The sequence below is a fragment of the Canis lupus genome, chromosome 32 (assembly GCF_048164855.1).
Source record: "Canis lupus baileyi chromosome 32, mCanLup2.hap1, whole genome shotgun sequence".
In the NCBI taxonomy this organism is placed as follows: Eukaryota; Metazoa; Chordata; class Mammalia; order Carnivora; family Canidae; genus Canis; species Canis lupus.
Genome location: NC_132869.1, coordinates 12,258,882 through 12,272,020, shown reverse-complemented (window position 1 = coordinate 12,272,020; position 13,139 = coordinate 12,258,882). Strand labels below are relative to the sequence as shown.

Here is a 13,139-nt window from a genome sequence, read left to right as displayed (position 1 = left end):
GCACCTCCGCACAGGCAAGGCTTGGTGCATACAGAGCCTCCTGTGGTGGGCACATCTGTCTGTTTGGGCCACTTTTTTTTTTTTTTAAAGATTTATTTAATTTATTTATTTATGATAGTCACACACACAGAGAGAGAGAGAGAGAGAGGCAGAGACACAGGCAGAGGGAGAAGCAGGCCCCATGCACCAGGAGCCCGACGTGGGATTTGATCCCGGGTCTCCAGGATCGCGCCCTGGGCCAAAGGCAGGCGCTAAACCGCTGCGCCACCCAGGGATCCCTGTTTGGGCCACTTTTAATAAAAATATCAGACTGGGTAGGTTACAGACCAGAACCATTTGTTTTTACAGTGCTAGAGCCTAGCAAGTCCAACATCAAGGCACCAGCAGATGGGGTGTCTGGTAAGTCTGAGTTGTGCGTGACACCTGCTTACTGTGTCCTCACTTGGTGGAAGCGGTCAGGTTGTTCTCTGGGGTCCTTTTTGTAAGGACTCCACCCTCCTGACCCCATCACCTCGGGGTTAGGATTTCAACATATGCATTTGAGGGAAGACACAAACATGCAAGGAGGCTGCTGTCTTCAGAGGCCTAGCACCTGCACCAGGGCTGACCACTGAGCTCCCTTTGCTCTGCAGCCCAGAGTCTGAGCCTGGAGCTCAGAGCCAGACCTGTGGGCTTCCCAGCTGAGCACACTGGTGAGACGGTGTCCAGCCCCGCTGCTCCGCTCAGGTAGGGCACCTGGGTATGTGGGTGGGTGGGTGGGTGGGAAGTCCTGAGCCCCCAGGACTGATATAGCTGCTGCTGTCTTAAGCCAAGATCTGGAGCCTCAGACCTACGCTGCTAGGGTATGGGGTAATCCCCATATTGGAGACCCTCAGCAATAGAAAATCCTAGCACCCACCCCACTGCGTACAAACCCCTGCTCAGTGTCCAGGTCCTGAGACTCCCTTTTCCCACAGGCTCCATGGCTGTCCCCTGACTTCCTCACTGAGGGGTATGCATGTGAGTGCCGATGGCCAGCTGCAACCCTTGCAGTTCCTGCCGGCTGCTGGCCCTGCCCAGGCACCTGCCCCTGGCTCCTCATGCCTTTCCTGCCCAGGCCGGGCCCAAGGTGCAGACTCCCTCGGTCTCCCCATGTGACTCACGCCATGGCCTCTTCTTCCTAAGACAGAAGACAGGTTGCAAGCCAGCTCCCTCTGACCTGCCCTCTGCCCGCCACCTCTCCTGCTTTCCCCTGCTCCAATGGGAAAGGAGAGATTTACTGTCCTAGAGCAGACCAGCTATCAGGCTGTCACCCACACACACACACACCCCCACAGACTCAGGCACAGACAGAGCCCTTGCAGCACACCTGAGGGCAGCCACGGCTGCACAAGCCTGCTGCACAGGACCCACGGGCTCCGCTTTAGGATTCAGATGACCTGTTGCCTTATCCTCGATGGTGGCTTCTAAGGCGGCCATTTCTTCCACTGCGATGCTAGCCACATGCCCAAGGCAGGGCCCAAGAATTGGTGGGCCAGAGCAGACAGGTAGGGGGAGTTGAGTCACAAGAACCTGTTTCCTCCCACCCACTGGCCTCCTCACACCGCAGTCAGACCTGCAGCTACCTGTCAGCAATCAGTATCCAAGTAGCACAGCAACATTAAAAGAAGGTGGAATGTTCGAAGGGAGGCCAGGCCCTGCGTTCACTCTGCCTTCCTGTTACCCCCCAACAGATCTAGGCCCTGAAGCAAACCCTGAGCTGGCACCAACCAAGGACAACCTCTAGAGAACCAGAACAAGGCTCTGCTACCCAGCTACTCAGGACCAACTTCTGGAATAGACTGTTCCTTGTTAAGAGGCAGCCCTCACCAAGATCACAATTTACTGAAGTTAAGCCATTGGCGCTTGTCCCTTTGGCTGCTCTGATCCCACCCCTCCTGTGGAACAGGAAGCAGCCCTTTGACGGAGAGGAGGACAGGGGTGCTAGCGCCACTGCCTGTGCATCCAGTTACCTGCACAGGGCCAGGATCCAGCAGCAGCACCCCCCCAGGCCATACTGGCCTCCTCCCTACTTGGAGAGTGTAGCCCCAGTGGGGTATACACGGCCTGCTCTCCCTCTGCTAGCTAGCTCTGTAAGGTGCCTGGGGGGAGGTTTTTTTCAAACCAGTCCTTATTATGTGTAACCAAGAGCCCAGGGTGACCTGTCCTTCCTTGACAGCAATGACAACCCGCTACCACCTCACATTTATATGAGCCTGTGATCCACAAATCACTCTATTTCGCTAGGGAAAATGGTCCCCTGGCTTTGGGTGCTTATGCAACTGTGGTCAGTACTGCTCTGGGCCCACGCCGTTGTCCATGTCTACGTGAGGCTACCACCGAACCCCTGAATGTTCTCCTTGCTTGAAGAGGACACGTCTCTGGCCTGAGGAGACCAGGCCCAGCCCTGTTAAGCCCTCAACCCCCATGCCTGTGTAGGTGGCAAGGCTGTGGTGGCTGCGGGGACCCGTCAGGGTGGCGCTGGGCACTGACGCTGGCATAGCCATTCAGAGGGCGAGAGGGCCAGGGCCAGGCCACTCAGGCCCCAGAGGCTCTGGATGATCTGGCGAGTTGTCTCTGCCCAACTCACCCAGAAGAGCCAGGGGGCCAGGGAGTGAGTCTACCCAAGTGGCAGGGGAGGGGCGGTAGGAGCCCAGGCCAGCCGCCCTCCTGCGCCCTCACTGGGGGTGGCGCTGCCTGCGCTCCCGCCTCCGCTGCACAGCCGCACGCAGGGCCTCTAGCAGCTGCTCCCGGTTGTTGCAGATGTTGTAGTGGGTCAGGCGCAGCAGCTTGTCCATGTCCTCTGGGCTGTAGGTCACCTTGGAGTAGTGGTAGGGGGAGTCGGAGGAAGATAGGTTCACCTCCCCCGCCGCCTTTTCCTCTGGTGTGCGCCGGATGCCTGGTGAAAGTGGGGAGCTTGGCAATGGGGCAGCCAGAAGGTGGGGGGGAGCAGGAGGAGGGGTGGGGGGCTCACCAGGGGCCGAGTACTCCTGGAAGGAGTCATCCACTAGAGGGAAGTGCAGCACAGCTGGGGCCTCGGGGCAGTCTGGGTCCAAAAACGAGTGGCACTCTCCTGGCTGCTGCTGCTCTCCAACGCTGGGTGAGATGGGTGGGAACGGGATGCCCTGCTCCTGGCACCACCGGCCCAGGAGCTGCAGTTGCTGCAGGGCAGGCACAAGTGCCGTCAGGGGCAGGGCCCACAGGGCTCTCTGGGGCCCCGACACTGAACGCAGAGGCTGGCTGAGACCCCTGGGAGTTAGAGCCCGGTTGCCAAATCTGACCGAGGCCCACCCCCAGGGCCAGGCCAGGCCGGGGAAAGCGCCATGACCCTGACCGCCCCTCTGCTGCGCCTCCTGGGAGCTCCGTGGCCCAGGGCTGCTGATGGCTTCCAGCTTCCACAGCAACCTTCACTGGACCAACACAAAAACTCACAGCACAGGGTTCCCAAGGCCCAAATGAGGACAGGTGCCCCAAATATAAAATACACAGAAAACATTCCCCCCACCCTACTGAAGCAGTTTGGGAAGCAAGACCTGAACGCTATACCAGCTACATGTCCCGGGCTTCCTCCCAAGCACTCCTGATGGAATATTCTCCAGGATTATCTATGACCATCTGGAGTTATTAGGCCCTTCAGGACGCCTTAGGACTCATTTTATCCTTTGCTTTGCTTCCCAGCTACCTTAACTCAGAACCTTATTTATTGTGAGATGAAAAAATCATGCACGTGCAGGTATTATCTTAGCCTTAGCCTGTGTAAATGACACAGGAAAGCTATTTTGTAATGACAGTAAATCTAATGTCTGTGTAAATCAAGAACCAGAAATCTGAACTCTACCTTTTGGCTAACTCAAAATTGTTGTCATTGTGATAATCAGAACATGGTTTTTATGCTTTGTCTTATTACAGTAAATTTTGCTAATAGTTTAAAAAAGAAAACCTCTCCCTTGTCACTTCAACTTCCTGAGCAGAGTAAGTTCCCCTGGTGGTAAATTCATGGGATCCATATTCATATGATGTCACTGTCTCAGCCCCTAAGGGATGCTGGACCACATACTGGACTCGTAGGTAGATCTCCCCTAAAGCCGGAGCCAAGATGCCAGGCCCAGCTGGTGTCACCACTGCCTCCCAAGCCTGCCCCTTAATCCACCTGAAAGGCTCCTTGGAGGTTGTAATCCAGCGACAGGATGAGGTCCACGTCCCGTGTGGGCCGCAGTAGGGGCGGGAAGCTGGTGTTGATAAGGTAGCCAACATCCAGCAGGCAAAGGTGGGGCTCTGCAGGTGTCAGCTGGTTGGGGAGCCCATCCAGTTTGGTGGCTGGAAAGGTTAGGCGGGTGGGGTAGAAAAGCAGCTGTCATTGGTATGGAGCACAACAGACCCCTCTACCCTAATGCTAGCTCCTTGCCACTGGCAGAAGCCAACTCTGCCCTCTAGTCCCTGATCTCTCCTGCCAAAGTAGCCCTGCTACTTCCCAAGACCCCACAGATGGGCCCTGATCCACAATAAAAAGGAGAGGAAAAGGGTTGCCAGTCCAGGCAGCCCAGTGAACTAAACTCAAAGGAGCTTAGGGCCCAGGGGTTGGGTGTCTGGACCAGGGATCTAAGGCTCAGGTGGCCTTGAACAGACCTTGGAGTGCTAGGACCAGGGAGAGAAAAAGATACCTTTCCAGGTAGAGAAGTAAGGATGTTGGAAGTAGTCCTTGTGGAAATGGAGGCCATGCAGGAAATTGTGGGTGGCCTGGGCCAGTGGGCGCCGCGTCAGAAGGTCAGTGAAAAACTCAACAATCCTGCCAGTCCCAGTGGGAGGCTCTTCTATCTTTAGAAGAGGGACCTGCTCCTTGTCTGCACAGTCAAGAAAGGGGAAAGCGGAATATCTTTTAGGAAATGGGAGCCCCTGAACTTTTACCCCAGCTTCTGTGGACTGCCAAAGGCCATCCCACCACCCCCAGACACCCCAGTGGCTGCCTCTGCACCTCCTTACAAGGAGCCCAGGCACCTACCCAGGTTGGCCTGATCCTGTGCCCAGCGGTCCCAGAACTGACTGGGGTCTGAGGCCCAGTATAAACTATCCTGGAGGTTGGCTGCATATAGGTTGCTCCAGATACCTAAGAGAGGGAACATAAGGGGAACAGAGGGGACACAAAGGGGAGAGTCCCCCACCCCATCACAATCTGACCTTTTCCCACAACCCATCCTAGACCAGGACATGTCCCCGTGAGCTGAGAGGTGGAGGCCTGCCGTCTTCCCCAGGCCCATTCTCCACACTACATTAGCTTCCCTAACCTTCCAAGCTCCTCCCTCTCACCTTCGAGGAAGCAGATTCGGGACTCAGGAAGCCGCTTGGTCAGGCGCCCCATGAAGAACTCAGAGCCGAAGAGCTCAGAGGGGATGAAGGCACCATACTTGGGAAAGCCAACCTCATAGGGGGAGAACTCACACCACTCTGTGAGGAGACCATACAGCTTCACTGTGGGGTTCAGAACCCCAGGATCCTCTATCACCACCGGAGGCTCAGGCTGGTCACAGTCACCCTGACCATGGACCTATAGATCCCAACCCCATGCCAAAGCCTGAGTGACTCTGGTAGGATGACAGTCTCTGAAAAGCATGGGACCTGGCCCAGAAGCAGTGGGTGTAACACCCACCTCCTCCACAGAGGCCCCACTCCCCCTCACCCTACCAGCCACAAGAGCGCAGCTCTCAGCTCCAGGGCTACTCACCTCCAAATTCAAAGGTGCTCAGCTTCTTCTCCTTGGTGTTAAGGGCACAGTAGATGGGCAGAGGGTTCTGGCCGTGACTCAGGGCCTCTCGCTGGTCTGAGAGTGTGTGGTTATGGGGCTGGTGGCAGGAGAGGATTTGAACCTAAAGCTGTGGCTTTCTGGTATCTGAGACCTTTCCTCCTTGCTGCCCAGGGCAGCTCCCCATCTCCAAACCATACCCTGGCCCAGCAGTCCCCACACCTCATCGTGCAGCAGTGCCTCGCAGATGAGGGCCCACAGGTTGGTGAAGCAGGCCGGGTGGCCCAGGCGGGCACGCTCCCCCAGCTCCCGGTGGTACCGCTGCAGCTGGCTGGGAGAGAGTACACCCAACTTGCTCTTGGTCACCTGTGTCTTGAGTGACTCGGTCGGCCCTGCCAGGTCCTTCTGAGACCATTCCGGGTCCTCGTAGAGGTTGGCCAAAGCCCTGAGAAAAGCCAGAGCCCGGGCGTCACAGCACACCATGGGCTCTCCGTCCTAGGACAACAGTCTAGTAGGCACCTTCCAATGGTCCCACTGAGTGGCTCTCCCTCTGGCATGCCCTTTCTCCCAGCTCTCCCAACTGGGCCAGAGGCACCTATGGATTCTACAAGAGCCTTACCACTGCCACCCTTGGACTCCTGCACCCAACCTGCCGCCAGCTCACCAGGTGGAGCCTGAGGCCCCTGTGATATAGGAGATGCAATCCAAGAGACCCAGCTCCCTCAGTCCAGCCAGCTGTCCATAGAGGGAAACCATCGCCCGGATCCCACCGCCAGTGGCCATAACTGCTACCACTGGAATCTGAAAGCGAGAACAGCCACGTCAGTCAAGACCCGGTCAGGGCTCTTGGAACCAGTTCTGGTCAGGCCTACTGAGGAGGATCTAATCAGAAGTAGCCTCTCAAGGGTTGGGGCTTGTCTGGTTTTAAACACTCCAGGAAAAATGGGCAAGTTCCAGGCCTCATCTCCTCGCCCCTAGCCCCTGAGGAGTGTCATGATCACTTTCTGGAAGCCCCACAGCCACCTCAAGTCTCCCACACAGCCACCCTTTTTCCTCTTGAAAGGAGAAGTCATTTCCCTAGGAAATTCCCCAGGCTGATCTGAACCTCCAAGGACTGCCCCGGGCCAGCGGGCAGTCCTCACTCTGCAGGTCTCACGGACCGGTCAGGTTGGACCCAAGTCCCAAAATATGGACCAGGCCAAGAATCAAGAAACAACAAGAAGGAAAGTCAGCCCGGTGGGGCAGCTTACAATCAACCTCCAGGTGCCTAGTGCAAAGCTCTACATCTGATGGCATCAGGCTCCTGTAAACATCAAGTGAGAGGGAAGAGGAGCAGGGGCAGAGACAGCAGGCGGGGCCAAGCTCTGGTCTGGTGAAGATACAATCATTCAGCTAGAGCAAGCCTGAGGAAGCCTATCCAGTGCAGTTCAGTCCACAGACCTCGTCCTCCTGCAGGTCTTCACCCAGCTGCAGGACCTGCTTCAGGGCTCTGGCCACCACCCGCTTCCTCCGGCTCAGGAAGGCCTGCTCCTCGGCACACGGTCCGCAGCCTAGACGCACGGCCAGCTCCCTCGGTCTGGCGCGAAGGAAGGGATCATGAGGCAGCTCTTGGCCTCATCACAGAAAAGGAAGCTGGGTCTGCTCGCCCTGAGAAACCCACTGCCAACCCTCACTCCTCTCCCCACCCCTCACTCCTGCCTGGACCAAAGTGTGACATGTGTGGATGTAATGGGGAGAAGGTGAACCCAGACCCATGTGGGAACACTTGGGAATGCAACAAGGACCAGAAATGCTGGTGCCTAAAAATGCCCCTCCAGGGTCCCAGGTAGGCTCCTTGGTGAGTCTGACCACCACAGATCTACTTCCCCACTCTGAGCTTTTCTGTCTTCCCCCACCCAAAAATGACTCCAGAGGAGACAAGAAACTCTTGTCTCCCACCTCTTCGTGGTGAGAAGCTGGTCTCCCAGGCATGTGAAGGGTGGGCAACTCCTCTCCATCTCATGAAGGTTAGCTAAGGCCCACCCGCGATGACTGCCACCTAAAGGGAGCGCAATTTCTCTCCTCTGGTAGTTCCCTTGCCCTATCTGTGCCTCAACTTCAAGCACAGGTGGCAGCCCGCTCCCTCCCTCCCTGCCCTCTCCCAGCCGGCTCTCACCCTTCTTCTTTCCTCAGCTCCACCCTCATCAGGGGCTCCTGGAAACCATAAACACTTCAGTCACAGAAGTCTGCCATCATGTCCCTCTCATCTCATCCCAAGCCACACCCTATGATGTCCCCCATACTCCCTTGGGCCCCTAGCCATCTCCACAGGGACAAGGCCTGAGGCTCAAAGGCAGGGCTGCTCAGAGGACCCCTCTCCCCAGAGCCTAGCCCAAAGACCCAAGCTCCTACCAAAGCAGGCTGGCCCTGCAAGGCCTAGGGCCTAGTCCTGCCCACACTTCTGACCTTCTTCCTCCGGGTGATCAAGTACCTGGGATGTAGGGAAGACAAGCCTCACCACTTGGCCAGAGGGCAAGGCCCTGAGGGGCACCTTCAGTTGCTCGCGAGGGGCATCCTGCAGGGAGGATGAAAGAAGACCTCAGAATCTCTACCCTTCTGTTCCAGCAAGGACCTCACCCATGGCCCAGGGAGTGAAATAAGCAGCAGCAGGAAGGGAGACAGGAGGCTAACGTTAACCCCACCTTTGACCCAGGAGGCCTGATTATGCCAGAGAGTGATGGGGCAAGGGACTCAGCATGAGGAGAGGGACAAGCTAGGAGGAAGTGTGAAAGGAAGGAGGGAGAAAGACCCTGTAGGCTCCGCCTCATATGAGGGAGCAGCACACTACCTGCAGAAGAATACCCAGCTCCTGCTCCCAGCAGGCTGGGCAATGGAAGCAGAAGGAGCCGGCACCCACGGAGGCATCCTGTGAACCCTCACAGGACCCAGGAACCACAAGTTGAACTCTGCCCTCTGACTCTGGAACAGGAACCGGAACAGAAAGGTTAGGCATAAGGTCTTGGCCCACAGAGGCCCAAGGCTGTCTTGCATGAGGGGTCTGGGGGGCACTTTCCTCCGCCCACTGAGAGGGAAGACTGACATGGGCCGAGGCTGAGAGATGGAGCCCCAGCATGGATTTGCCCCAACTTCTACTGCTGCCTATGAGAGCAGAGGGCAGCTAATGTTAAGGTCCCTGCCAGGGTCCCCTTAGGAAGGGGATGACAAGGATGGAGGGCTGGGGGCTATCCTAGTAGGTTGGGGACTTACGTTTCTGGTTCCCTGTCTCCTCCAGTCGAACGTGCAAGCAGGAGAGCTCCCGGGCCTGAGTCATTACGAAAGCCCCTCAGACTCGCACGCACTCTTCCCCTGTTAGAGCCCCACCCACCCACAGTACCCTGGTTTTGATCCTCAGCGCTTTATTACATTGGCCCTGAGTCACCAAACATTTGCTTGAGGTTGTACCCCCTTGAACTGAAATCCCAGGGGCCCCCAATTCAGCTCTACTCCCGAATCCCTGATGGGGCCCCAGGCTTCAGGCCCGGGAAGGAGAGTGGGAGGGAGGGGTTCTGGACTCACCACCAGGATGCCATTGCTGACAAGCTGCTCGGCACAGTCTGTCCTGGAAACAGCCCCCAGTGACCCTCGGTGCAAGTCCCGCTTTCCATGCTCTCACCCCTCAAGGACGACAGGACATTCCTCCACCAGTACTGGATGTCTCCCAGGGTATGCTGGGCTCTGTCCTTCCCCCAAAGAAGCACTGCCCAAAAGGAATTGCCCCATGGCCCTGACTCACAGTCTCTGCAGCCGAAATTCAACTTCTAGCCGCTCCTCGCCCTGGAGAGATAAAGCAGCAAGTTAGAGGGGTGAGGAACGTGTGTGTAGATTTCAATGCAGACGCCAGCTGGGACTCCTGGGGAAAGTGGAGAGAGCCAATGGCCATCTCCAGGGTGCTCTGTCCACCTTCTCTGGGTGGCTCCTAGAAAACTATTACTGGCTTAAGGGCCAAGAAAGAGGGTCAGAGATGGCACTGTTCCTCTAAGGACAGCAGGGGCCTCTGGGATGCCAGGGAAGCCTGGCCCACTCACTGCAGAAGAGGGCCATGTACCCAGCTCCACTCCAAAGCATTTGCCCTCCCTGGGCTCAGGCTCACTGCTACCCTGTTGCACAGACTTGCCTGAGGGTTCAGTGAGAAGCTCTCTCGGCGGAACTCCCCAGCCTGCAAAGTCCCCACGTCAAACAGCACTGACAACATGGGGTCATCACTGGTCAGAAGGTCCTGGTCAAAGACTTGCAGCTGTAAGACATTCTGGAAGGGAACAGAGTAAGGGGCTGCAGGACAGAGGAGTGGAAAAGGAAGGTGAGCAGAGCCAGAGCAGGGAAGGAGGGCTGGCAGGGGCAGTGGGCAGGGCAGGGGCTGACGTCCGGCCCACCTTGAGCTGGCTATGGATTCGAAAGCGAAAGCTCTGATTCCAGATGGGATTTCTGCAGTTCTTGACTGTGCGAGTCTGGAGCCTGTGGCTAGAGGCTGTGGGCAGCCAAAGGCTTACGTAGCAGTCAGAGGGGGTCACTGTAGGAAGGAGGAACAAATGGCTGCTGATGGCCAAGAGCCCTACCCAGCCCAGCTGCCAGTGTCCACGACCTTCCATCACAGGCAGCCCTGGGAGGCTTAGAGACCCATGCAATGGAGCCAAATTGGGAGGCAGGAGGAGCAAAGGCTGAGGTGCTAGGAGACATTCCACCTAGCACCTCCTCTTGGCCCCCTCTCCAGGACCCCCTGCATGCCCAGTCCTAGCGTCTCTTCCCACTGCCCTTCTCCCACTCTGAACCCAGCTACATGGCCCTTCCTGGGCCCAGCACTCACCTAAGTCCTTCGAGGGCAGGCCATGGGCCTGTAGGACACGAACGGTGAGCAGGCAGGTCCCAGGAACCTTTGCCTGCAGAGGAGGGAGAGGACAGGCCTGCTGCAGGCTGCTGAGTCCAAAGGGACAAAGGCCAAAGAAGAGGCCAGGGTCACCCCTCCAGGAATAATCCTGAACCAAAGGGCCCAGCCCTGCCAGCCACCTGGCTGCACTCCACCCCGTCAGAATCCTGAATGGAAAGGCGGCTGTGGTAGCTCCTGATGATCCTGCCGACACTTACACAACACTCTGGGCCAGCTCTGGTCCGAGGGAATAATGAACGCCTTTACACACATTAATTTGTTTAGTCACACAGCTACCCTGTGTGTAGGGACTACTTATTATGAGCGATCCCACAAGGAAACAGAAGCACAGAAAGGCTAGTCACTTGCCTGAGGTCCAGGGCCAGGACTGGACCAGGCTGGCTCGATTCATGCTCTCTTAATCCCACCCTTACCTACTTCCAGTTCTTGCTATGGTATCTTTTAGTCTTTCTACCCCACATCCCCAGTTAACCCTTGCTAAGCAGTCTTGAGGTGGGTCTTGGGTGGCAGGACACCTCGGGGATTAGACGGCTACAGAGAGAGAAGAGGCATGTTAAGACCCAGCCTGGCCTTGGGTGCCTTGGTGGGGCTGCTGTCTGGTTAAACAGCTTAAATGGAGACATGCTCCAGTTAAGCAAACTATTTGGAGAGGCAGGAGTGAAGAGCACAGACTTGGTTTTTAGACAGCCTCTCCGACCCCTGGCCAGGAATTAGTTCTGGAAATGGGCCCTCTACTTGGGAGTAGGAACAGTAATTAGCAGCTCAGACCACCCACAGGTTTTCAAGTCCTTCAGGTGCTATAAGGTCAGGCTAAAGAGGGTCCCTAGGTGGATCCAACCAAACCCACGAACATGGGTCTGGGGATATAAACCATGGCAAGTATGCCAGAGAAGCCTGTACTAACTAATCTTTTCTTTCTAGCCTTCAGCCCTGCCTCCAAAGGGTCCTGATGGATGGAATCTAGGGACAGAGCTGAGAAAATTCATCTATCAGCGTCTACCCTGGGGGTCCCCACACTCCAAACAACTGAATGAAGAACATTGGAGAAGCCACTTTCTGGGAGCCTGAGTTCCCAGGGCCCAAATCCATGGGGCCAGGGAACTCTGTCTGGAGCTCATCTCTAGGGCAAGAACTCAAGACAACCCCTAATCCCTAGACCCCACCTGTTCCCTAGCTTCTGCTCACCACTCTGATTCAGTGATGGCCAGCTCCCCTCTCTACACCTGGAGAAACTCATCGCTCCTCTTAAGAAATAGTATTAACTTGGCAGGCAGGGGCTGGGTGGCTCAGTCAGTTACGCATCTGACTCTTGATTTCGGCTCAGGCATGATCTCAGGGTCATGCAATCAAGCCCCATATCAGGCTCCCTGCTCAATGGGGCGTCAGTTTGGGATTCTCTCCCTCTGTCCCCTACCCCACGCACAGATGCTCTCTCAAATAAACAAATCTTTAAAAAATAAAAAGAAATAGCATTAACCAGGCCCCAGGGCGATCAAGGGTCAGAATGGGGGCCCAGCGGCCTAGCAGGTCTTACCAGAGCCATGAGGCTGACTGTCCTCAAGAGCCACAAATGGCAGGCAGTGGGTGCAGGACCAAGGACTGCGGGCTTTTTAATCCAGAGCCAGTGATGTACCAGCAGGCCCCAAGCTCCTCCCTGGTCCCTCCCAACCGCCTCCACTCCACCCAAGCTTCACACCCACTCCGGGACAAGCCACCTGCAGAGGAAATGAGGAACCTTAAACCTATATGAAGACCCAGACACCCCCATGATGGGGGCCTACCACCCAGAAAGAGCCATTCCCTCCAGCAGTTGCCAGCAGCACCTATTCCACCCAGCCCTGCTCTTGTGCCTGGACCTAGAAGGGCCAATGACATCTAGAGAGCAGGGAGTGGGCCCAGGGGAGCAGCAAATGGAAGAACCTTGTCCCCTGTCACAGGGTCTTTCACAACCTCCAGTGCCAGTAGGACAGGAATGCCCAGTCCTGACTGAAGTGCTTGGCCAATCTGAGGGGAGTACCCCAGGCCCATCACAACCTGGCAGGGGTGTGGTTTGTTCTGTGAAACAGCCCTCTCAAGCCAAGTGCACAGCTGTCTCCACCCTGGGAGCTGGGTGGCTGGGATGAGGAGGCCTCCGGGTGGCATTCAGGAAGGTCTGGGTTGGTGCAGAGAGGGAGGGAGTCTGAATGTGGAGACCCCTGTGGAGGTGAGGGGCAGGGGTTTCTGTCCACCCCCACAGCCACCTGTCCTTGTGAGAGAAGCAGGGCACCAGACCCCAGCAGCTGCCTAGAGCTGGAGGTCAGCAAACAAGGCCAGAGCAAAGCTGGGTACAGCTGTATGGGCCGAGTCAGTGGGGCCCGCTTGCCTGGAAGGGCTGCAATTGCTCTCACGGTTACAGGGTCTTAGCAGCAGAGAGCTCCTCAATCCTGGGTCTGGAACCAGGCTTCAGCCACAATCAGAGGAACT

General features: G+C 56.7%; 2 protein-coding genes across 4 annotated transcripts in view; one reads left to right on the top strand and one right to left on the bottom strand.

The window, feature by feature from the left end:
• Window positions 1–3,961, top strand: part of SPTBN5 (spectrin beta, non-erythrocytic 5) — a 47,693-nt gene extending 43,732 nt beyond the window's left edge. Inside the window, exons 66-69 of the mRNA XM_072808601.1 lie at window positions 349–399; window positions 633–726; window positions 957–1,108; window positions 1,713–3,961. Coding sequence (XP_072664702.1) covers window positions 349–399; window positions 633–726; window positions 957–1,108; window positions 1,713–1,765 — 350 coding nt within the window. The 3' untranslated portion in view covers window positions 1,766–3,961. The remainder of the gene's footprint in view (window positions 1–348; window positions 400–632; window positions 727–956; window positions 1,109–1,712) is intronic.
• PLA2G4B (phospholipase A2 group IVB) lies at window positions 72–13,051 on the bottom strand. Of its 3 annotated transcripts, XR_012022507.1 has the most exons (21): window positions 12,211–13,051; window positions 10,596–10,668; window positions 10,165–10,301; window positions 9,909–10,040; window positions 9,528–9,568; window positions 9,311–9,353; window positions 9,002–9,056; window positions 8,583–8,713; window positions 8,226–8,309; window positions 7,911–7,948; window positions 7,196–7,331; window positions 6,420–6,556; window positions 5,978–6,200; window positions 5,738–5,855; window positions 5,323–5,460; window positions 5,018–5,122; window positions 4,680–4,859; window positions 4,169–4,335; window positions 2,993–3,179; window positions 1,349–2,917; window positions 72–1,159 (listed from the first exon to the last, which is right to left on the bottom strand). XR_012022507.1 is itself a non-coding variant. In XM_072808602.1 (20 exons), exons 1-20 carry the CDS (start codon window positions 12,217–12,219, stop codon window positions 2,697–2,699), a joined length of 2,355 nt encoding a protein of 784 aa, XP_072664703.1. In that variant the 5' UTR covers window positions 12,220–13,051; the 3' UTR covers window positions 72–2,696. The 3 variants fall into 3 exon arrangements, 2 of the variants coding, with proteins under 2 accessions (XP_072664703.1, XP_072664704.1); XM_072808602.1 differs by having other exon boundaries at window positions 72–2,917; XM_072808603.1 differs by lacking the exons at window positions 10,596–10,668; window positions 12,211–13,051 and having other exon boundaries at window positions 72–2,917; window positions 9,909–10,063; window positions 10,165–10,302.
• Between the last annotated feature and the right edge of the window lie 88 nt (window positions 13,052–13,139).